The sequence below is a fragment of the Dasypus novemcinctus genome, chromosome 3 (assembly GCF_030445035.2).
Source record: "Dasypus novemcinctus isolate mDasNov1 chromosome 3, mDasNov1.1.hap2, whole genome shotgun sequence".
Lineage (NCBI taxonomy): Eukaryota > Metazoa > Chordata > Mammalia > Cingulata > Dasypodidae > Dasypus > Dasypus novemcinctus.
The window spans coordinates 40,352,926-40,378,012 of NC_080675.1; the positions used below are offsets into that span (position 1 = coordinate 40,352,926).

Consider the following 25,087-nt stretch of genomic DNA (forward strand, 5'->3'; position numbering starts at 1 on the left):
TTAACCAACTTGACACAGTCATTGGGAAAAAAAAAAAAAAGAGCTGAAACTTGAACCCAGGGATGTGTGGTTCCAAAATCCATGCTGTTTTTAACATACCAAGATTTGGTGGTAGGGAGAGTCATGCGAGCCACCCTTAGTCCAGAGTGTTGCTGGAAGTGTCCATGGCTATCTCCTTTCTTGCCTCTCAAAGACCAAAGAAATAGTTGGGGGACATCTCCCCAAATAGGAGGAAAGAGAGAGAAGAGTATGAACAAGAAAATGGGACCAAGTGTACTTTCACTTAATCCTCAAACCTTAATTGTGCACCTCTGTCAGGTACAAGGGCTGGGGGCAAAATGTCATAAACTATGTGGAGGTCACTATCTTGAACCAGATAAGAAAATCAGAAATTACAGCTCAATGAGATCAGTCATGACTTAATAATTATTGAGGTTGGGATGCTGGTACACGGGAGTTTATTAGGGCACTTGTATTTTTTATGTTTGACATTCTCTACAATAAAAGATTAAAATGTGCATACACACACACACACACACACACATATATCCACTCAAGTGCTATGCACAGGGTTTGGAAGCACAATAGAGAGGCATCCAACACAGACAGACTACAAGGCCGGTCAGGGAAGGCTCCACTGTAAAGTTGACACTTGAGCTGAGTTTTGATAAAGGAGAGTTAGGGAGGCAAAACAGCATGGACCAAGTATTGCCAAAAAATGGTGCATGCAAAGACAAAGAAGCATTAAATAGCATGGTCTGTTTAGAGAAATGTAGATACAAGCCAATACCTATGATCAAAATAAGAGAGAAATTATCACTCAGGTGCATGCAACACTCCTCTGGGATTTAGGGGTCTCGTTTGTTTTGAGGCTTGATTTTTCTTTTTGGAGAGTTCACACCAGAACCACTAGTAGATGCACAGAGGAGGGGTGCCACCTGGAGGTAAGAACGTGGAGTGAGCAAATGGAGTTCCCTTCTCAAAATGTGCCTTCTGTATACGTAATAATCCTACCCAGCTGTATTAAAGAGCTGAGCATCAAGGAACCACTCTAATCTCCAGGAACAAAAGCCAAAAGAGAGGGCAATGTTTCCAAATAGAGCAGAGGACTGAAATTCAATCTAGAGGCATGTTCTATAAATAAAAAAGGAAATCAACCAAAAGCAAGCTTACGTTATTTGTTCATCATTTGGAGTTGCTCATAATTTCATCTAAATTTTCTAACAATAATGAGCTTCTATTTATTGAGTGTTCACTATATGCCTGATACACAGGCACCGTGTGCTATGTGCCGAACATATTTCATCTCACTTAAACCTCAGTAAAAACCTTATAAGTGAGATAATACTATCCCTATTTTATGGGTGAACAAAATGGCAGTTCAGAGCAGTTAAGGAACTCTCCCAGGATCACACAACCAGGACATGGACAAGCTGGGATTTGAACCCAGGGTTGTGGATGCTGAAGTTCTTACCATTAACCATTAGGTTAGCCACCTGATGTGTATGGCCACTTAGCAAGGTCCACAATTGAACTCATCGTCTTTGCCCAAAACTTGCTCCTCTTCACTCCCCAGCTCAGCATGACCCTACCTCCCACCCTGTTGCCCAAGGCAGAAACCTAGGAGTTTTTACCCCATAACTGACTACTCTCCACGTTTGAGTGATTCTCTCTCATAAATTTGTCTATTCTCTGTCCTTAGTTCAGGCCATGACCGTCTCTTGCCTAATTACTCCCTCCCAGCAGCCCCTTTCCTTCTCAGCACTTGTGTGCTTGTTTGATTTACCACTGTCTCCCCGTAAGGGATTCGAGGATGATAGGGCTCCACCCTAGAACCCCACTGCTTGGACACAGTAGGCATTCGATCACTTTTTGAATGACCTAAAGGTATGAGAGGCAGAAATCATTTCACCCAGAAAGGAAATCAGACCCAGAAAGGCTGAAGCCATACTCAATGTCGTGTAGCTAATTAGTAATGCATTCACGTTTTGCCTTGTGATTGCTCTTTTATTTAAAAAATAATTTCTACCAAAAATGCTTTATTTAAAAATATGATCTTTGTAAAAAGAGACAACTTTTATATATAGTTAATTTAGAAATAGTAAAACAACACAATAAAATAAATGAAGATTTAGAAGTTTTGATTACTAACATATACAATACTGGTGCTGAACAAGACAGTTTAAATCTATGATCAGTTCTTTTTGCTCCATCACATTTCAATAATTCACATGTGTTAAAACCAGTGTTCAGGACTTAAGAAAAGGTTTTATGTGAATCCCACCTTTCAGAAATCCACCACCCTTCCTAGCAGATACAAAAACACATGGCAGCTAGGCAGTGTGTACTTACTTCTTTGAATGTTTGCATGCTCAAAAAATGTCTCTCCACTTGTATTCCGTTTTTTTTTTTTTCCTTCTTTGAAATTCAGGTAAATGTGGCTATGTGGTCAGGTCACATATACCAGGCCTTTTATATTTAAATTTAATTTTTAAAAATTGTAGCTAAAAACACAGAATTTGGTGCTTAATGTCCTTTTTTTAAAAGACTTTTTATTTATTTCTCCCCCTCTCCCCCAATTGTCTGCTCTCTGTGTCCATTTGTTGTGTGTTCTTCCATGACTGCTTCTATCCTTATCAGCCGCACTGGGAATCTGTGTCTCTTTTTGTTGCATCATCTTGTTGCATCAGCTCTCCATGTGTGCGGCGCCATTCCTGGGCAGGCTGCACTTTCCTTCGCGCTGGGCGGCTCTCCTTACGGGGCGCACTCCTTGAGCGTGGGGCTCCCCTACGTGAGGGTCACCCCTGCATGGCAGGGCACTCCTTGTGCGCATCAGCACTGCGCAAAGCCCAGCTCCACATGGGTCAAGGAGGCCCTGTGTTTGAACCGTGGATCTCCTATGTGGTAGGCAGACACCCTATCCATTGGGCCAAGTCCGCTTCCTTTAATGTCCTTATGATATCAACAATATCAACACTCATGATTTTGGTTTCCAAGTCAGCACTTTGAGCAGTTATCAACCAATCATTTCCAGCCTTGTAATGAAATGTTTCAAACCACATTCAAACATCTAATATAGATTTGTAATAAAACAGGAGAAATGACTGTCAAACCAAAGTGCCAATATTGAAGAGGTTACCTGAAAAGTATTTTGAAGTTTTAAAACTTTTTTTTAAAAAGATTTATTTATTTATTTATCTGCCCCCCAACCCCAGTTGTCTGTTCTCTGTGTCTGTTTGCTGCATCTTCTTTGTCTGCTTCTGTTGTTGTCAGCGGCATGGGAATCTGTGTTTCTTTTTGTTGCGTCATCTTGCTGCATCAGCTCTCCGTGTGTGCGGCACCATTCTTGGGCAGGTTGCACTTTCTTTCGCACTGGGCAGCTCTCCTTTCAGGGTGCACTCCTTGTGCGTGGGGCTCCCCTACACGGGGACCACCCCTGCGTGGCTCGGCACTCCTTGCGCGCATCAGCACTGCGCATGGGCCAGCTCCACACGGGTGAAGGAGGCCCGGGGTTTGAACCGCGGACCTCCCATGTGGTAGACTGACGCCCTAACCACTGGGCCAAGTCCGTTTCCCGTTACTGCCCTTTTTGTTGAAGAGGTTAAGTATATGGTCCCCTTCTGACACTACCTCCTCTAGAACACCATCTCCTTTACGGATATTTCCTTTCACTATCATGGGGGTAAACTCAAACTGCCCCCAATAATAATTACCTGCTTTTAAATAGAAAGCCAATGGCAATTCCCTTTATAGATGACATCTAAAAAGAACAAAATGAAGTTGCCAATGAAATGAATCAAATTTACGAAGTATTTTTTAAAAATAACGGGTCAATTTCATAAGGCCGTGTCAGGAAAACATTATCTGTCCAACACGTTTTAATAACTAAATACAGTTAAATATGACAATGGATCAAAAAACGATCCTAGATAGTTTCAGGATGAATTCTATTAATCCCACAATTTAATGAGACCATCCCACCCACGTTATGACCTTAGATGTTTCATGAGGATGCCATACTGCACCTACACACACTGTATCATGAGCTTTAAATCGACTGTGCAGTTTTGTGATCTTCCATTCCCATCTCCTGAAATCATGTAGCGCATTTCTGGTGAAAAGTCCACCTGACAAGTGTATCCTGCTACCATATGACCTTAAAAAAATTTTTTTTTCTTATCTAATCTAAATCTGTTTATGCTCCAAATATTAAGATGTGGTTGTTCATTAACTGTCATGCTAGCCATTTCCCATTTGGAGATAAGGTCACTGCAGGCATTGAGTGCATACTGGGTTCTGCCAAATAACTGAAATCCACAGGGATAGCCCATTCCCAAACCCTTAAGCTTTTATCCTCAGATGTGCTCACAAATTGCCTCGTCTCATCAACAAAAAGAATGGTATTGACAGCTCCCAAATGCCAATTGTATTCCTTCACAATTTCTCTACTTTGAATGTCCCATCGCACAATCTTTTTATCAGACATCCCAGCCACGAAGAGATTTTCCTTATCTTCATCAGGATTAAATTTGACACAGTAGGATACTTCTCGGTTTGTAAATCTTGATATCCTGTCTCAGTGTCCCAGAGTTTAAAATACCTGCCATAGGCTGCAATGAGGAACTGTGTTCCTGCAGTATTGAAGCAGATGTCCCCTACAGCTTTACTGTGACCAATAAATGTCCACAGACAGTGTCAGTCACCATAAACCTCCCACAGCTTAAATTTACAATCCATGGAACAAGACAGCAATAAATGGCCAGAGAGAGGAAACAATCTGACTGCACTGACACCGTTTGTGTGTCCAGACCACACATGAATTTGCTTTTTGGGAAGATAGCCCTTCTCAGGTGGCACAGTTGACTGTAGATTAACACCAACATCCTGAGGTATGTAAAGCTGGGACTTGCCTTGGTGATCGCACATTTCTTTGACACGTAAGCTGGTCTTTTCCTCCCCAGGTTTCTCATCTTCCTGTTTGCCTTTTTTCTGCCTCTTTGCTGTGGATTGGAATTTTAAACAATTCTTTTTGCTCTTCTTCTGAAGGTTTGGCTACACCTTTCTCATCCACATATTTTGCCCATGGTCCCAAGAAACCATCAACATTAGAGCATTGTTTTCTTTGAACTTTTTCCTCTTTTCTATTTTTCTCTGACCAGTTTCAAACACAGGTAAACCTTGATTCTTTTCAGCTTCTTCCAGAGAACCAATATAGTTAGTGGACATTTGATGATTATCTAACAAAGGATCCAATGCATAACCAAATGTGGCAAAAGTTCTCCTTTACTGTTCAAGCATAAAATCATTGATATGAGCTGGCTCAGCATATCCAGAAAGCATATTTCTAGGGACAGCCATCTGCTGTGTCCTAAAGGGATTTTCTGGTCCAAACTCAGGAGCAAACATGGTCTCATAGGTTGGTTTATACTGAACTTATCACAGCAGAATCAAAGTGAACTCCAGTCTCCAAATATTCCTTAACTGCCACCTCCAGAGCCAAGCCCACTGCCATGGCCGGAGAGGGCTTGACTGAAGGTGATTTAGTCAAGTGTGTGAGGGAGCTGGCACGGTCAGCAGCTGGCAGTGGATATCGTCCACCTTCGCCGTCTGGGTCTGATTCAGACCCTGAACCCAAACCATAGGAAGCAGCCAGAGCTGCAATCGCAGCCGACGAGACAGCAGCAAATCTTCTGTGATTGCTCTTTTATATTGCTTACCAACTCATTTCATCGGCTAAAACTGATTTAACGCTTTTATTATTTAACTTCTTGAGTGTCTGGGTCTTGTTACTTCAACTGGCACACAGTGCAAGGACCCTGTCCTACCCTTCTTAGTGTTCCCACACTTCCTAGCTAAGCTCGATGCTTTTAAACAATGTCTTCAAAGCATTTTGTTATTGTTGTTGTGTGACTGGTTGACAAAATTGGGTGAGTAAAAAGAGCCTGATGGCAAATTTCTGACCCCCAAGAGGAACATGCAAAGGGCACCATCTCCAGAAATGCAATGTGACTCTTCTCTGAATCTCCAAATCTCAACATTGGGATGATTGGTCTAAGACACTATGGAGGGCAGTGGGATACAATGTTTGAAGCTGAGACTGTCCATAAAAAAGAAAAGAGGAAACGGACTTTGGCCCAGTGGTTAGGGCGTCCGTCTACCATATGGGAGGTCCGCGGTTCAAACCCCGGGCCTCCTTGACCATATGGAGCTGGCCATGCGCAGTGCTGATGCACGCAAGGAGTGCCGTGCCACGCAAGGGTGTCCCCCGCGTGGGGGAGCCCCACGCACAAGGAGTGCGCCCGTGAGGAGAGCCGCCCAGCGTGAAAAGAAAGAGCAGCCTGCCCAGGAATGGCGCCGCCCACACTTCCCGTGCTGCTGACGACAACAGAAGCGGACAAAGAAACAAGACGCAGCAAATAGACACCAAGAACAGACAACCAGGGGAGGGGGGAAATTAAATAAATAAATAAATCTTTAAAAAAAAAAAAAAAGAAAAGAAATATGGTAGTATGTGTGTGCTGGTGGATGAGAAGGTGCAGGGGAAGGGGCTCTGAAGGAACAGTAGCTGCAACTTCAGAGTACCCCTTTTGAAACGGAAGGGACCAAAGCACAGAGCAGAGAGGTGGCGCCACACCAGAGGCAGTCAACACACCAAGAGAGGCAGACGGACTGGAAACAAGCTTGGCTCTGAACAAGCAGGGTCTTCCGAGCAGACCTGTATTAGTCAGCCAGAAGGGGTGCGGATGCAAAGTACCAGAAATCTGTTGGCTTTTATAAAGGGTATTTATTTGGGATAGAAGCTTACAGTTACAAGGCCCTAAAGAGTCCAACTCCAGTTACTGTAAGAGGTACTTTCTTACCCAAAGTCTGTTGCCACGTGTTAATGCAAGATGGCGGGCAATGTCTGCGAGGGTTCAGCCTTCTTCTTTCCTCTTAAGGCTCCATGGTCCCAGCTTCTTTTACTCTCAGCTGTAGGCTGGCATAAGGCTCATCTCTCTTCCTCTGGGGCTCATTTCTTTCCGGGCTCATTTCTTTCTGGGTTCAGCTGCTCTGTTCTCTTCACAAGGTCAGCAGGAAACTATCAGGCTCATCTCTCTTCCCAGGGCCACATGATCCTCTGTGTAATTTCTCTGTGTATCTACATCCATGTAAGAGTCTGTTTTATCAGCCCACCAAGGGGGTAGGGACGCAGCCCTGCATGCCCTAATGATGTGGTCGAATCAAAGCCCTAATCTTAACATAATTTAATCAAAGCCATCTCAGTTCAATCTAATACAATCAAAGGGTATCACGCCCAGAGGAACAGACCAGTTTACAAACATAATCAAATATCTTTTTTGGAATTCATGGATAATATCAAACTGCAACAGACCCAAAAGCAGTTCACAGATGGAATGGCCACAGGGCAGCACCCGCAATGTACTGTCATACTCATCAGTATCATCCCGAAAGGCAGTGGGTAGAATGAGGTGTGGTGCTGTTAGGAGTCAGGGGAACCCCATCAGATTAATTCTAAGTTTCCCTCTATATTTTCTTGCTGATGTGCCTCCATGGTTTAGCGCAGGCAGCCTCTCCTGTCCAGTTCTCAAACATGAATATCACATACAGAAGATACTTAACACTAAAGATTTGTCAAAGCAGCTTAATGGCTCAAAATATTTTGACAAGGCCAGTCTCTTGCTACATAAGGTGGACAAAGTAGCACTTAACCCCGTTTCCCCTGGTTGATGCTTTCAGAGCAGGGCCTACTGTGTGCCAGGCCCTAAGCAGTCATGAACAGAAACACACCAACCTGTCCTCCCGCAGCTTATAAAACTCTGCCACCAACACACCAAGAGGTAACAGTGATTGCCTTTCAGTGGTCATTTTTCTACAGGTGTTTTTTTCTTTCCTTTTTTCTGCATTTTCCAATTTCCTATTTTGACGAAAATGCGTTTACTTCAATAAAGTACAACATATAAAACATTTTATGTTTAACAAATAGTACCTTTTACCAGATGACTTGTATCCTAATTTTCTTCTTGAGGTTTCAGTCTTTTTTTTTTTTAGGGAGGTACTAGAGAGCAAACCCAGGACCTCATACATGGGAAGCAGGCGCTCAACTACCTAAGCTACAGCCGAACCTGAGGTTTCAGTTTTAAGAAGTGAAAACGGTTACACTTTAAGCCACATATCATCTGGGTCCAATCAGAAGACAAACCACACAGTAATTTAGGCAGACAAGGTTTAATAAAAGAAGTATTAAGCTATGAAAGGAGAGTAAATATAAGATATAAAGAGAGCTCAAAATGATTCTCTAAGGCTTAGGGAAAGTGCCCAAGGAAGGAAACTTGGAAGGGCAGCCCGCTCCTCAAGGCTGGGGTTCAGATATCAGTGGAGAAGTTGTGGTTGTAGCTCACTGGGTGATGGAAAAGTTTGCTGGGTAGCCTGTGCCAGAGCTGCCACACAGTTGTTAGGCAAGCAGGAAACACTCCAGGGTGCAGGCGAGCTGAGGCTGGTCCGCAGGAGTCAGAGCAGCACTGCAGACGGGAGGCTTGGAGCATGGGGTATCTGCCTCTGGGAGGCGGCAGGAGGTGGCCAGGGCTGCGAGGTCGCCAAGGGACTGCGTGCTCTGGGCATGCGGCTCGGGCAGAGCACCACTGGATGTTCTCTCACGGCTAATTAACTGTGCAGCAGGAGCAAGGAAGAGCAAAAAGCAGGGCACAAAGGACCAGGGAAGAGAAGCCCCCTTTCTCCAGCAACGTCTCTCCAGTTCCCTCTATTGGCAAAGTTTAGCATTGTGGACTCTGTCAAGTAGAAAATGCTCATTGGTTCATTATCCCAGAGGAGATACTGAAGAGTTAAACTGGAGTTGCGAGGCAATAAATGATATCTGCCCAAGCTGTTATCAGTCATTACAACCAGTGTCGGCCAACTTTTTCTGTAATGGGCTGGATAATAAATATTTGAAGCTTTGTGAGCCATACAGCCTCTGCCCAAAACTACTAAACTCTTCGTTGGACACACCAAAGCAGCAGAGACAATATGTAAATAAATTAGCATGACTATGTCCCAGTAAAAAAATAGGTGGTGGAGGGAGCAGATGTAGCTCAAGTGGTTGAGAGCCTGCTTCCCACATACAGGGTCCTGGGTTTGATGCCCAGTACCTCTGAACAACAAACAAATGAAAAAACCAACTCTCACTGGGGAATGGATGTAGCTTGAAGGTTGTGCACCTGCTTTCCATGTCAATCACTGGTACGTCCTTTAAAAAAAAAAACAAAAAAAACAGAAAACAGGTGGTAGGTCAGATTTGGCCACAGGCTGTAGTTTTCTAACTCCTGACTTAAAATCTTAGAGTGAATAACCTTACTTTTATGAACAGGATTAAGTAGGACCCTTTTGTTTCTCTATGAGGTTCCAGAGATTGAACCCAGGACCTCGTACATGGGAAGCAGGCATTCAACCACTGAGCTACATCTGCTCCCTTATGAATAGGATTATAGCACAAGGACAGGGGTGGTGAGCACAGGTGCAGAGGGCTGAGGTGGGTGATGGGGGCTGAGCAAATGGAATTTAAATGAAGATAATAATGCCTACACTATCTTTTTGTCCAAATTAAGTGAGCTACTACATCAAAGCATCTAAAGTGGACTCAATAAAGTATTATCATTAAGGGTCAATGCAAGGCAAAATCACAGTCCAAGTTGCGTCTTCCCCTTTTGCAGACTGAAAGTTGAGGGAAGAGGATATGGCTCAAGCAATTGAGCTCCCACCTACCACATGGGAGGTCCTGGGTTCGGTTCACAGTGCCTCCTAGAGAAGATGGGCAAGACAGTGAGCTGGTGTGACGTGGCAAGCGGATGCAACGAGGAGTCACAAAGAAGAAACAAAATGAAAAACACAATGAAGCAGGCAGCAGAGGTGGCTTAGGCAATTGAGGGCCTCTCTCCCACATGGGAGGTCCCAGGTTCTGTCCCTGGTGCCTCCAAAAAGAGAAGTCGAGCAGACATAGAGAGTATACAACAAATGGACACAGAGAGAAGACAGCAAGCAGAAACAATGTGGGACGTAAGTAAATTTAAAAAAAATTTTTCAAAGAAAGTTGAGGCTTAGGTTAAAAGACTTGCCTCAAATAACACAGTGTGACTGAGCTGGAATTTAAACAATCAGTTAGACTCTTCAACCACAGTTCTCACTACTCCACTCACAGGGGGGTAGGTGTGCGCTCCCAAACTGGGAAGCTTTTTTTGCTGGGTACCATTAAAAAATTGAATTTCACATGCTTGATCTTTGGCAGCTTAGGAAGCCAAAACGGAAGGAAACCAGCTCTTAACCTATATGAAACCCATCTCCTGAAATGTCCAAAGCACTTAAAGAGGACAGGGGAGACACATTCGTCAGCATGGTGGCAACCCATTGATTACCAAGCCGACTTTGCTGAACTGCCTAGATAGGTTGGTGTTCCATTTCAGAGCCCCTCCCCATGCCTTTGCCTTCCACCACCTTCCCAGATGAAATGTCACTCCTTAATCAAGGGTGGAAGATTTGTTGGGTTTCTCCTTAAGAAATTGCAAATTCCACAGATGTTTCCTTATTGAGTCTATGTCCATAAGAAGAGGTTTAATCAAAACAAATGGTCATTATTTTATCACTGCTTATCTCCAATGTGCTGATCTAGGCATTCTGCATATATATATGCATATATATCTATTTCTGTGAACAACAGTGGAAGATAGGTATTATTGTCTCTATTTAACGAATGTGAAAACTGAAAGACAGAGAATATTTACATAGCCCTTTCAGAGTATCCTAGTTTGGCAAGCTGCTATGACAAATACCACACAATGGGTTGGCTTAAACAACAGGAATTCATTGGCTCATGGTTTTGAGGGTAGAAATCCAAAATCAAAATAACAGCAAGGCTTCTTTCTCCCCAAAGACCAGCATTCTGGAGCTGACTTCTGGCAATCCTTAGGGTTTCTTGGCTAGTATTTCTGCCTTCTGTCACATGGCAATGTCCTCTTCTACCTCCTAAAAATCTGTAGCATTGTGACTTTTGGATCTTCTTTATAAAGCTCCCAGTAATCCAGATTAAGGCCCATCCTGATTCAGTTGACCACATCTTAACTAAAAACATCTTCAAAAGGCCCTATTTACAATGGGTTCAAACCCACAGAATGCAGATTAAGAACATGTGTTTGTTGAGATATGTAATCCAACCTACTAAACTCAGGGTTCCTCAGCTGTGACACGAACACATTATATATGCAGCATTTACCTGAGTCCATCTTCTCTCACCCCCTGGAATCTGGGGGGCAAGGGAAACCAACAAAAATTTGAATCTCATGTTGTCCTTTGTTTCTGACCCAGGAGTCTTGTATCTTCTGCCAGGTTATGCACCTATGGCAAGCTAACCTGTTAGTAGGCAAGTAGGGTAAGGTCTCAAACCCTGCATAATTCTTAACAAAGTCAGTAACTGTCTTTCTCATCCCCCATTATACCTTTTCTTTTTTTTAATTTATCTCTTTCCTCCGCCTCCCCCCCCCCACCCCGGTTGTCTGTTCTCTGTGTCTATTTGCTTTGTCGTCTTTGTGAGCTTCTGTTGTAGTCAGTGGCACGGGAATCTGTGTTTCTTTTTGTTGCGTCAGCTCTCCGTGTGTGCGGCACCATTCCTGGGCAGGCTGCACTTCTTTCGCCCTGGGCGGCTTTCCTTACGGGGCGCACTCCTTGCGTGTGGGGCTCCCCTATGCAGGGGACACCCCTGTGTGGCAGGGCACTCCTTGCACGCATCAGCACTGCGCATGGGCCAGCTCCACACAGGTCAAGGAGGCCCGGGGTTTGAACCGCGGACCTCCCATGTGGTAGGCGGGTGCCCTAACCACTGGGCCAAGTCCACTGCCTCCCCCCATTATACCTTAACCTTCTATAGTTTGTCGTCTGCCCCCCAGTACAGTACTAAAGTGGTTTTTGCTAGTGTCACCAAAGGCCTGCTAACGGCCAGTTTCTGTGGGTGTTTGACTTTCTGGACCTCTACTGCCTTTGACCCTAGTGACATGCCCTCCTTCTGATATGCACTGCTGTTACCTTCCACAAGACCACACTTTCCTGCCTGTCCATCTTGGTCCCTTCACGGACCACAAGTGCCCTGCCTGCCTCTCATTTATTGACCTGCCCTCCCTGGGTGATCGCACTCACACTGGTGGTTTTAGGAGCCTCTTATATAGTGATGACTCCCTAAACTCAAGACTACAGTCCAGACCTCTGATACAACTTATCAGCAACCAGCAGTTCCATCCTCAAACTCAAGGGGCCACAAAATGAACCCATCCTCCCCTGGTCCTGCATACCGGCTAATCCTCTCTCCTGGATCCACTGTCTAAGTTTGTAGAGGCCCAGCCACCCCTTTGCTCACCTTTCCCTGTCCCCGCCTTCCCCGAAGAGCCATGCTAACTCTGAATATTGCTTCTTTGACTCCCTATTTCAGGAATTTGTACCCCCATCAGGCCCATTCCTTCTACCCATGTTCCCCCTCAGGTCCTAACCCTTCCTGGGTTGGGTGACTGGTGTTCAGCTAACTCCGCTTCCTGCCTCTAATCGGCCCTCTTAAAGCGCCCCCTACGCTGGTGCTGCATTTATGTTCCTAAAATATAAACCTAACCATGCCACTTTCCTGCTTAAAACACTTCACTTGCCCCTCATAGCCTACTTGAAAAAGCCAAGTAATTTAACCACACAGCTCTACTGTTATATCCAACCCCTACCGACCCCATCCCCCCGAAGCGTTCCACCCCTCTCCTACGGCCACTATCACTCAACATGCAAAAGAGGTGGAGAGGGGGTGTCTCAAAATAAGGCACCCATTAAATGACACTAACTGATTTTCATTTTTATTGTCTGCAGCCAGTAAGTCCTAAGATGTTGCATTAAACACTAGTTATCTTCTGGTACTTCCAACCCATCTGAAGGTTCTTGGTTGATCTTTAAGAAAAAACACAGTTTGCATCAGGTGCCGTATTTCTACCCAATCATTAGCCATCAAGTTTGTTTGCTTCTTACCCAATTATTCGCTATTAAGTTTGTGTGCTTCTCAGAGTCCCCTTGAGAAACAATCTGAGCGACTCCTTCTTTCCAGCCAGTTATGGTGCTGAAAGACTAAGGTTTCTCGGTGATTTATATATACTAAATAAAACTTCTCTTCTTCGCTAAGCAAACAAACCAATACCCTTGAGTGTCCACCAGGAGGCGCCGGGGGCGGCGAGCGACCTGCGGTACCTTCACAGCTAGAAAGGCGGAGATGGATGCAGCAGCGATGGAGCGGGGCTTCTTTTTTTAAGAATCAGTGCGATGGAAGAGAGCAGAACCGCGTTATTTTAGGGAGGCCTTATCGCACTCCCCCTCCCGCGGGTAGGTAGCGTCTTGGCTGTGTGCGCCCGGCTCCCGGGGCCCATGGAGAGGCGCTGGCGGCGGCGGCGGCGGCAGCTGGGGCTCCTATCGAGGCTGCAGCCGGCAGTAACCCGACTCCGGCCGCACGGGGACTGAAGAGGCGCGAGGGAGAGCGGCGAGCTGCGAACAAAAGCCCTTGGCGCGGGGCCGGAGCCCGCGACTTGCTGTAAGTGAGCTGGCTCGGGGACTCGGGAGCTACCCGCCCTGGCGCGGCCCGGCTCGCTGCGTCCTAGGAGCCCACCCAGCTGGGATGCGGTGGAGGGATGCAGAGGGCGTGTGGGGGCGGGTATCCGAGCCCACACTGGGGTGGATGGTGCCATTAGTACAGTCGGACGTGGAGGGTATCGGGTGCATGGAGGAGGATCCGAGCGCCTTCATCATCCCCCAAAGACCCTGGGGTGGGGGTGGGGGTGGGGGTACGGCCCAGCTTCTCGCTAGCCCTGCTCTAGAAGCAGGAGCACAAATCGATCATCCCTCCCTGAGGGGCCTTTGGGGACTGGGCCCCCCCACCCCCGGGCCCCATGCCAGGGTCTCCTTTAGCAGTGGGAAATCACCCATAAACTTCCTTAGGCAAATGAAGTCCTCGGAGCAATGCTCTTTGGGGGTGAAGAGGGCTCTTCCTTTTTTGTTCTTGCCAAGCTGGGTCCACGGTTTGCCCGCCTAAACTACAGACAAATGCGCTTATTCCTCTAGGGAATCCCCCCGGCACCTGCCTCGCGGGCTGTTGCCTGCACCTCGATCTTTGCATCCTAACTTGCAGCATCCAGTGGGTCGGACGCCCAGGGAAGCCTCGCTACAGGCCTGGGCCCGCATTCCGGGGCTGAGGGAGATCGAGGCTGATCTTGGCGCATCAGCCCCTCCCCCCGCGGTTTCAGGGCATCGGTATAATGATCTACGTTCCCCCAGGCCGCTGAGCCTAATCCGCAAGCGGATAAAGTTGGGGGAACGGCGGTGGGGAGTCTGTGAGTGGAGAAGGGATGTGCTCTCAAATATATTTCTGGACGTCTCTCCCTTGTCATGTGCAGAGACGCCTCAAAAGGGCGGGAGCCCAGCCATGGTGGACCCGGTGCCTGAAGAGGAGAAGGCGGGAGCCGAGCCCGTCGGCTCCGAAGGGGACGGGGCTTCGGCGTCGGTGCCCCCCGACGCCCAGGGCGCCCAGGAGCCGGCGACCTCCGCGGCCTCGGCCTCGGCGGCTCTGCCCCGCAAGGCGGAAGTCCCGTGTGCAGCAGGAGAAAGCGCGCGACGGGAGCAGTCCCCACTGCTGCACCTCGACCTCTTCAACTTCGACTGTCCCGAGGCTGAGGGCAGCCGCTATGTGCTAACGAGCCCCCGCTCGCTAGAGGCTTGCGCCCGCTGCGCCATCAAACCCGTGGAGCTGCTGCCGCGTCCGCTGGCGGACCTGGTGCGCGAGGCCCCGGGCCGCTCCATGCGGGTGGCCACTGGCCTGTACGAGGCGTACGAGGCCGAGCGGCGCGCCAAGCTGCAGCAGTGCCGGGACGAGCGCGAGCGGATCGTGCGCGAGGAGAAGCGGCGCCTCTTCACGCCGCTGGGCCCCGCGGCCGTCGTGGCCCCCGCGGCCTCGGCCCCGAGCGCGGGCAGCAGCAGCAGCTGCAGCAGCGCCAGCCTCCCAGCCTCGCCTGCCCCGCGCGCGGCCCGCAAAGCCTCCTCCAGCCCCTCCCCAGCCCGGACCCGACCTCCGCCCGCGGGCTCGCGGGCAAGTAGGAAGAGCCACTCCCTGGACTCCCTATCCCGCCGGCGCGAGGGCGCGCTCAGCTCCGAGTCCGGCGCGTCGTCGTCGTCCTTCAGCGGAGAGAGCCTGCGGGAGCTGCGCTGGCCGCAGCGGGCCTCGGCCAGAAACAGCTGCCCCGCGGGGTCCACGTCCTCCGCCTCCAACCCTCTGGGCCGCCCGTCCGCCCTGGCCCTGGCTCCGCTCACCGGCCGCAGCTTCAGCCTCAGCGACCTGAGCCACTCGCCGCAGACGGCCCAGCACGTGGAGCGCATCGTGCGCCAAGTGCGCACGGAGCGGGGCCTGCGCGGGGTGCCGCAGCGCGACCGGAAGATCGCCGCGCTCATGCTCGCGCGGCACCAGGAGGAGCGCCTGTTGCTGGAGCAGCGCGCCGCGGCCCACGGCCAGTGGGAGCAGCAGCGCGTGCGCGCCGAGCAGCGCCGCGAGCGCGAGGAGCGCGAGAAGCAGCATGCCTTGGAGCAGGGCCGCCGGGCCTGGGCCGCGCAGGTGGAGGAGCGGCGCGGCCGTCGGGGCCGCGAGGAGCGGGAGGCTGCGCGGCGGCGGCAGCGGCAGTGCGAGCGCAGCGAGGAGCGGAGGCGCGACCTGGCGGAGCGTCAAGGCCTGCTTCGGCGGGAGCGCGCCGAGCGCGCGGCCATGGAGGACCGGCTGCGTAAGCTGCAGCAGGAGCAGAACCTGAAGCAGCGCGAGGAAGGCCTGCAGGAAGGACGTGAGCGGGCGGAGCAGGTCCGCAGGGAGCGCGCCCAGCGCGCGGCCCGCGCCAAGCAGCGGCAGGAGGGCCAGCTGCAGCGGGAGAAGCGAGAGCTGAGCCGGGCTGAGCGGGCCCGCCACGAGGCGCTGCTGCAGGGCAGGGCCCGGCAGGAGCGCGAGGAGCGGGAGGGCCTGCGGAGCTCCCTGCAGGCCAGCTTGGGCCGAGCGCAGGAGAACTACGAGCAGTTGTTGGAGCAGCGCACCAGGGAGCTGCGGGAGCGAGCCCGGCGGGAGGAGCTGCAGGGCCGGCGGGCCAAGGAGGCGGCCGAGCGCAAAGGGCGCGAGCACCAGGCGCATCTGGAGGCGCTGGCCCGGGCCGGGGAGCGGCGGCTGCAGCACGCGGCGCAGTCGGCCGAGGAGGCGGTGCAGCAGAAGGCGCGTCGCGTGGGCCAGAGCCGGCTGGAGAAGGAGCGGACCCAGCGCGCCAACAAGGAGAAGGTGGAGAGGGACGAAGCCTGCCGCCGGCGAGAGCTGCTCCAGGCCATCGGGCGCAAGCTGGAGCGCAGCGAGCAACTGTCGCGGGAGCGGCGCAGCGCGCTGGAGAGCTCTCGCTCCACCGCCCGGGCCTCTTTCCACGTTCGCGAGAAGGTGCGCGAGGAGACCAACACCCGCTCCTTCGACCGTATGGTGCGGGACGCCCAGTTACACGCCAACCTAGACCGCAAATGACGGCCGCTCTGCGCCGGGCAGACTGCCTCGTACGGCCCGCAGAGGCCTCCCTCGTCTCTTTTGACCAAACCGTAGAATACCAAGTCAGGGCGCAACATCGTGGCCTCACCAGGCTTCTGACCAGTGAGGCAATGAAAGGATGTCCCCTTGGTTTTTAAACACTTCGTTTGGCGATGACCGTACAATCCTTGACGACGTCCCACCCGTGGTAGCTCCTGCTCCCGGCCCTGGCTGAGCCTCCTTGTGCGCCTTTTGGGTTGGAGCAGAGAGGAGCTAGGGAGAAAAGGGTTCAGGTCAGACTGGGGAGAGAGCACCTCTAGGAGAGAGCATGGAGGTGATTGACCCCGCCAGTTCTGCTGCGGTCACCCCAGGCACTTTTCAGATATTGGTGTCGGGAGAGGACTTGTGTTGCTGCAGATGAGGGACAACTCCCTGGCTCGCCTCCATTTTAACAATCTGGCAAGTTGCACAAAGGCCTCCCAGAAAAGCACATCTCTTCCAAGGTGTCAGGCCACACTCAAGTGACCCAAAAAGCTGTTGGTTTTTGTATGCTTGACTTTTAATTGGCCACCTGAGCAAATTCCCCTCCTCTGATAGTTTTTCGGTTGATTCCCCTAGGTTTTCTAGACAATCATCTGCAAATAATGATCAATTTGTGTCCCTTGTTCTCACTCCTTGTTCTCCCAGGTGGTTTGCTGGTGCTGTTTAGCTTTAATGGCAGCGTCCCTGGGGAGGCAGGGGTCCTTAAGCAGCCGCATGCCGCCCCGTTAAGCGTTCTTGCAGGTAGTTTCAGGAAGGGTGTGTCTATATGCCCCCTCCCAGTGTGGGGACACAGGAGCCGCAGTACTCCTGGGCAGATGGTGCCACGCCTTAAGAAGCCAGCTGCCTTGTTTCTGCCCAGGCCATTCCTGTCTAAAGCTCCAGCCCTGGCATTAGCCCCCCAAGGGTGGGCTGCAGAGAGTTTGGGGTATGGGATTTCCTCTGTGAAGAGATGGTCACAACTGTTCATTCGGAGGGCAGTTAGGGAATCCATCCTTGGCTGCTTAACAGTGGCGGCTGAGCTGGAATTGCCTCTTTGCTGTTGAGAGCTGTGCTGCTCTTGTTAGCTGTGTACCGCCTCTGCTGTCCCTCACCCTCGCGTGAGGAACGAGAATCTGCCCTTCAATTCCTGGTTCCCTCTCACCTGTGGCTGGAAGTACTTAATCAGTCTCTTGGTGCCTCACCTTTCCCATCCACCTGATGGGGCCATCACTGGTCCTCTCCTGGTACCTCAGAGTCTCCTGAATCCAAAGTGCCCTCTCAGTATTATTTGTTGGTCGTCTTTGTGCCTTTCTTGACCTGGAGTTGGGAGGCAGGAGGGTTTCTGTAAGCCTAGTTTGTTTCTGGGAATAGGGATGTCTGATGTTGGAATGGGCAGTGCATCATGGGCAGATGGTCATTTACCCCCTGGGTGAAAATACTAGCAAGATCAGGTCACCCTGATCCAAAAGGCCATATTCCATTGTCGTCAGACAACTTTAACCCTTAGAGGGCTTCCCTTCCACAAAGCTGAAATGCACTCCCCCTCCCCCCAGCCATCTCCATCCTATCATTGACTCTGCCTTCTTCAGGGGAGGTGGGATGTAAAGAATCATTTTTTACATTAAAAGAGGAATGTAAATTAAAAGTTACCAAAAAAAAAAAGGAATCAGGGTAGAGAGCTACTACATTTGACATATTTCATATATATATTCTGCAGGCAGAATTGTCCCAAAATGGCTGTTTGTTCTGCATAATCACTTTCTCTCCCTCTCCCCCCTCTTTCCCGCTCCCTTTCCCTCTCTCCCTCTCTTTCTCTCTCTCTCTCTCTCACACACACACACACACACACAACATCCCCCATCCCCCCATCAAATGCCAACAGATACAGGAAGAGAATTGTGTAGAAGAAAGCAGTACTTAGTTGATAGGCTTAAGATACTGTGAAACCAGGAAACGAGCTGTGCCAAGGTTTATTTCCTGGATGGGTGGATTTTCTTCCTCAAATTGCTTCTTGTCGGTAACCAAGTTGTCCTTGAGATGTAATGACTGGCATTGTCTGTGGGTCAAGTGCATTTACCTAAAAGGTTTATGTGATTCTTCTTACTTTGTGGTCCCTGATTTGCCAAATGGCTTTTGAAACCCTAATAGAAAGTTCCACCCTGAAAGTACTTACTTCCAAAGAGTGTGCATTTGTTTGAGAAGGAGACAATCTGGCGTTTTGGTTTTGTTTTTTTGATAAGGCACTGGCAGGTATGTACCTGGCACTTTCCCCAGTCTCTCTTCTGACTTACTGAGTGATCTTGGGTAGATTGCCTCTCTGTGCCTTGGTTTCCCCACTTGCAGAAGGGGGGTTGTGATTTCTGTTCTCCAGGGGTCTTGCACAAACACTATGAAGTCGAATCAGAATCCTGTCAGTGCTCCCAGTTTCATGACTCTGGAACCATAGGTACAAGTGCTGTAAACAGGGCATGTGACTGTACTGTGCCTAGAGAGTGTAATGTACCGCCATGACCTAGTGCAGAGAGGGGCAGACTTGAAAAGCATGTTGAAGGCCATGTGGAATGCGAAGGCTCAGGACCTGCATGCCAGTGCTGTAGAGGTTTGCACTCAGAAGCACTGTGTAAAGGCAAAACTTCTGGATTCTAAAAAAAAATAATAATGTCCAGAATAGCCAAGTAGAAGTTAAGCCAAAACAAAAGCCAAACCTAATAACAGTGAAGACTGATTCCTCCAAATTTCAGACTGTCCTACTCTCTATTCTAGGATAAGTGGCTTTGTGAAGGAGCAATTTCCAGAATCCTTCTTGGGGCTCTTTATGTTCTTCTCTTAATGTGATGTCAGAGAGGAGAGGTGATTTATTGTTCTGAAACATAGCAAGAGAAAATTGGGGTGGGGTGAAGGGATGATGGGTGGAGAACAGCTTACTTCTCATAATATGAAAATTCTAACTGTCCAGAATTTGTCTCAGGACATCGTGATGTTTTCTTGTCATCCAAGGGATTGCAGCCCCAAAAGGGCCAGAAAATAGAGAATGTGAAGTGGAGGGAGGAGACGAGGGTTGGAAGAAGGTTTGGTTTTGTCCTTTACCAAGGAAACAAGCAGGACAAAATGGTTTCAGATGGAAAAATCGGTGGAGCTAGCCCAGTGTCAAGCCCAGGCAGCACCTGGTGCCTATGCCATATTTGGACAAGAAGATGGAAATTTCCTTTCAGAAGCACATGGACCATGAGTCTTCAATAGGAGCAGCAATCAGGATTTGCCAAAGACAGAGCGTCTGTGGGGTAGTAAAGATAGATGAGAATGTGGTTTGTGTTCCCACCACTTTGTAAAGCCCACCACCTACCATTCCCTCCCCTTCAAACAGCCAGTTGGAATAGAGAGGTGATTCTCCATAAGGGGCTGTATCTTGTTTCCCATTGAATCTCTCATAGCCCATGGTTCAGTGCCTCATGTTTGGCAAGAATATAAAAACTGGATGGAGAGAGGGATGGATTGTGGACAAATGAATGGTGACTAGAGGAGATCTGTACCAAATAGATGGGGTGGCAGGCCTCCATCCAGTCGACACCTGTTTATTCAGGACCTGCTATGTGCCCAGGCATTGTTCTGCTCATTGACCCTGGGTATCACTGTGCTGCAACATCGTGAGCAGATGCCCTTATTTCTCCACTGGGTTTTACCTTTCCATGCTGGTATCCATCCATAGGCAGACCAGGCTAACTGCAGGCCTTTTCAGTTTTCTGGGGACAACTCAACCTCCCAGGCAACCATCCTCTAGTCAGTTGCTCCCCTTCCCTCTGAGGAGCCTTGATTAATCAGTTCAAATCATAAGGTCGTGCAGCTGATCAGCTTCAAATTACAGTTAAAAAACAGAGAGAGACATTAAATCACCTTCAAGGGCGCTTTCTGCCATCCCTTTTACAGAAGCAGCATAAATAATGATCGTGGACTTGGAGAACTAAGCCCTAGGCCTTGCACAGTCCCAGATGCCCAAACAGGGAACCAGTCCATCAATCTGCTCTTCTTGCTGAGGAAAAACAAAACAAAACAACCTTTTAGAAGCATTTCCAGTTTAAAAGTCCTGACAAAAAGGTATCTGGTCAATACTAAATTGATGGAAAAATTTAGTGAACCAGAATGTCCCACTTCTTTGACTTTCCTGGCTTTGGGGTTACCCATATGTTGATATGTCTACTTGCCCTTTGCCACGTGTCCACATCTCCACCCTGCACGGCCTAGGTAAACTTTGGGCAGAGGAACATAAGGAAACCTGACACTTCTTGACTCAGCCTGGAGAGGAGAGTTCAGGGACCCGAACTCTCACATCTAAAAATCTTGTTTAGGCCTTCTAGGTGGCGTATTTGGCTTTGGAGATCTGATGTGTCAGCACTGATGGTATCACACCTGATCATGTGCTTTGGTTACATGTCTGTACAGAGGACACATCATCTGCTCACAGATGTGCTCTATTGACATGGAGCTTTGGCTCTCTCTCTACCTGCCCCCCACCCCCAGGTCCATGCATCCCCTCTTCCCCTGAAAAAACACCCCAACCCTTCACTACTATCCCTGCCACTTTGGCTTCACACAGGTCAGGCCTCGACAGGTGTTAGAATATGGAATGGCAGTGGTTTATTTCTGAGGACCACTGGTAACGTCATCATTTGCAGTATTGTTAACTTTCTGATTCATCAAATAGTCATATCCCAATATGAGCACAAAACCTAGTTCAAAGTGATCTTTAATTTAGCTGCAGTTTGGAAGTGTTTATGCATTCTTCTCCACGAGCACAGTGTTGATGGCATGTTTCTGTGTCAGACACTTTGCACATTTCACCAAAGTATCAGAAAGATGCTACATACCTCCACCTGGGTTCACCGCACAAGCTTGCGTGTGCACACACCCTTCTGATGCCAGCATCAGTGTTCTTGCAGGGGGAGGGCCTCTGTAGCCATCTTAGGCTTCCAGGGAAAAGTAAGCTCTGGGAAAATTGAGCTGCCCCTCAGTGGGGATCCATTGTTTCCACTACCTCCAGCCCCAAGGCTGCTTTAGGCTTTGGCACAGTGTCCATATTTCCCAAATCCACCATTCAGTCATTTGCATAATGAAAGATTTTCATGCTGCCATTACTCTTCTTCCCCCTACCCAGTGTGAGAGACTGAGTGGGAAATGAAATTCGGATACCAAAATGTTCAGGGACATCTCAGTGGGACACAATGACTGATACCCATGTCGTTCTAGAAATTCAGTCCATGAGGTTTCCACAATTGCAAGGTAAAGAGTTTAGCAAAGGAGCAAGTGTCTTGACTTATTCTTATCCGAACTATTACATACTCTTCCATACCCTCTCCTTGATCGTCTGTAAAATGAGGACAGTAGTTCCTGCTCAGTAGGAAGTTGTTAAATGCACTTGGCACAGTCCCTGGCAAACAGCATCCTGTTGTGGATACTGATACTCTGGACTGCAGGGTGGTGAAGGAAGGCATGGGGTAGACAGGGCTCAAGCCAGGTATGGTGATGCCCCGGCTGGAATGGTGAACACCAGGCTTAGGTGGTGCCCTTTGAGGTTGTCTGGGCCCCTTGCTGTGTGTCAGTCTCCCGGCCAGTCTAAAGGAAAGGGCTCTGGAATAATGGTTCCCCACGAATGTGCAGTAGTCTGGGTTTGGATGGGGGAGGAATTACATTGTTTACCAATTTTTTTGCAATAAAATTGACACCCGATGATAATTCTAGAAATTTTATTTTAAGGCTTTCTAAATACTGACTAAAACAACAAAATGCCTTACATTACATATGTCTTTCTTGAGGAAAACAGGGTGTATTTCTGTCCTGGTGAGATACAAATTCTGTGATAGCATCCTTTGCAGAGCCAAGTAGGAGAGGTGGCAGGAGAACTGATATTCTGGGGACTCTGGTACTGCAGGGTATGGTGGAATCTGGCGGAGATTCCCAGACATGCAGCCTTCTCTGCTACAGCCACGTGGAAAAGAGAAAGGAGGTCTGGGACAAGCCTAACATGGGAGAGCACACTGATGAGTTCACAGTAGGAGCAGATATGGGAGCAAGGAGGAGAGTAGTGGGTGTATATTATCATGGCTTCAGGAAATGAAAGCTCTGGTGCTGCTCTGGTGCAGCCTCAACAGATGGCTTTCCCAGAAAAGCCTCAGCAAATGCCCTGATCTCCTCTCTTTGACACCCTGGCCCCGCAGACAGCTGCATGGATGTTAGATGCGGGGCTGGGTTTGCAAAAGTCCGTTCCCCACTCTGGATGTATCTCAGTGCACAGAGGCACTGAGCAGGCCAGCTGGCCTACGCTGGCTCTCACTGCACATGAGGAAGGGAGGACCAAGAGATGACAGAAAGCTGCCAGGGGCTCTGCTGCTTCATCACCTTCCTTCTGCCCAGGGATGCTCTAGAGCAGGGCTTCTTAACCAGGGGTCATGGACCCCCAAGGGGTCCGAGGAAAGATTTTAGGGGGTCCATGAGCTTGAAAAAAAAAAATCAACTTATTATCTTTATTTTCTCTGACTTCCGATGTTGAATGTCATAAAACTAACTGCCGCTACATTCTCAGAAGGGGCCCGTGGTTTTCACCTGACTGGCAAAGGCGTCTGTGGAACAAAAAAGGTTAAGAACTGTGGCTGTAGAGGGAGGTCCCAGTGGACCTCTGAGTCCTCCTGAGCCCTCAGCAAATAGTGGTGTAAGCAGAGTGTGCCTCCGGGAGCATCTGCTTGTTGAGAGAATAAGCAAAATGCGTAGCAGAAGGGAAGAATTGACTAAGGCTGGGTTTGCAGGGTCATGATAGCTAACATGCACTCAGCACATGCGCTCTGCTGGTGACTGTTTTAAGCACTTCATCCTCACAAGATCCCTATGAGGTAGGTACTATTATCACCCCCCTTTTATAGATGAGAAAACAGAGGTGCCAAATTTAAGTGATTTGCCCAAGGCCATATAATAATGGGCAGAGCTGGGCTCATTGGACCTGGTTAGCTGGGCTGTGCAGAAAATGCTTTTAACTAATATGTTCTGTTGCCTCTTGGGAATATTGGGTAAGGTAATTTTTAAGAAAGGAGACCTCCTGGAGCCTCCCAGCACCAACCATTTCAGTCACTACCTGCTCTGTCCTTGCGAAAGCCTTGGGGGAGGAAGATCAGACCTCATGAGGACTGAGTCCTCCTGGCACCGACGGTGGCCTTGAGGGCCACTGCCCAGAGAAAATAGGAGGGACTCTTGTGCTGACCCTAAAGCCCATTATGTCTGGGATTGTACATGACCTGGAGGAGAGGTTCTCACACTAGCCACATTTCAAGTTCCCAGTGGCCACCATATTGGGAAGCACAGATATAGAACATTTCTATTATCACAATAATGTCTATAGGGCAGCACTGCTCTAGAACTTTGCTACTCCAGAGTATGATCCACAGATCAGCAGCCTTAGCATCAGCTGGGAGTTTGTTAAAAATGCAGAATCTCAGTCTCCACTCCAGACCTTCTGAGTCAGAGTCTGCCATTTTACAAGATCTTCAGATGAATTGTATTGCACATTCAAGTTTGAGAAGCCCTGCTCTAGCAGACAAGTCCCATTCAAGTTCATTTGCATGTGTGATTAACTCCTGTTTGAGAATTTTTTTCTACCTTCTCTACCTCCTTGTTCTTTTTTTTAAAGATTTATTTATTTATTTTTAAATTTATTTCTCTCCCCTTCCCCCCCCCCACCCCCTCTAGTTGTCTGCTCTCTGTGTCCATTTGCTCTGTGTTCTTCTGTGACCACTTCTATCCTTATCAGAGACACTGAGAATCTGTGTTTCTTTTTGTTGCATCATCTTGTGTGTCAGTTCTCTGTGTGGGCGGCGCCATTCCTGGGCAGACTGCAGTTTCTTTCGCGCTGGGCGGCTCTCCTTACAGGGCGCGCTCCTTGCATGTGGGGCTCCCCTACGCAGGGACACCCCTGCATGGCACGGCACTCCTTACAGGCATCAGCACTGTGCATGGGCCAGCTCCACACGGGTCAAGGAGGCCTGGGGTTTGAACCGCGGACCTCCCATGTGGTAGGTGGATACCCTATCCATTGAGCCAAGTTCACTTCCCCTCCTTGTTCTTTGGCAACCCTTTCCTTCCTGACAAATTTGTGTCATTTGGGGATAGGCTTCAAGTTCATGGGCTACCAGATGTTATTTTAGAGTTCGAAGGGAGCTTAGACGCCATCCCATCCATCTTGCTATCTGACTGAGAAATATAAGGACCTTCCCCGGCCGGTCGTTGTGCTGGGAGTTCCCTCTCTAAGCACTGCCCTCAGTCTGATTTTATTGGGGTGGTTGCAGGAGGCAAGCACTTGGTCTCCCGACTCTCCCTAAGTGTGTGGTTTCCTGGAAGACTTTATCCTGCTTAAGGCAGAAAACAAAACAAAATACTCATCTATTTAAGTGCTTAATCCATTAAAGCAATTTAATAAAAATCTGCCCTTGGCCCTCTCTA

At 49.0% G+C, this 25,087-nt stretch overlaps 1 protein-coding gene and 1 pseudogene across 1 annotated transcript; one reads left to right on the forward strand and one right to left on the reverse strand.

The window, feature by feature from the left end:
- Positions 1-3,950: 3,950 nt before the first annotated feature.
- Positions 3,951-13,803, reverse strand: LOC101425216 (pre-mRNA-processing factor 17-like; annotated as a pseudogene).
- On the forward strand, positions 13,278-25,087 carry CCDC177 (coiled-coil domain containing 177). The gene is made up of 2 exons (XM_004477330.4): positions 13,278-13,591; positions 14,451-25,087. Exon 2 carries the CDS (start codon positions 14,480-14,482, stop codon positions 16,586-16,588), a length of 2,109 nt encoding a protein of 702 aa, XP_004477387.2. The 5' UTR covers positions 13,278-13,591; positions 14,451-14,479; the 3' UTR covers positions 16,589-25,087.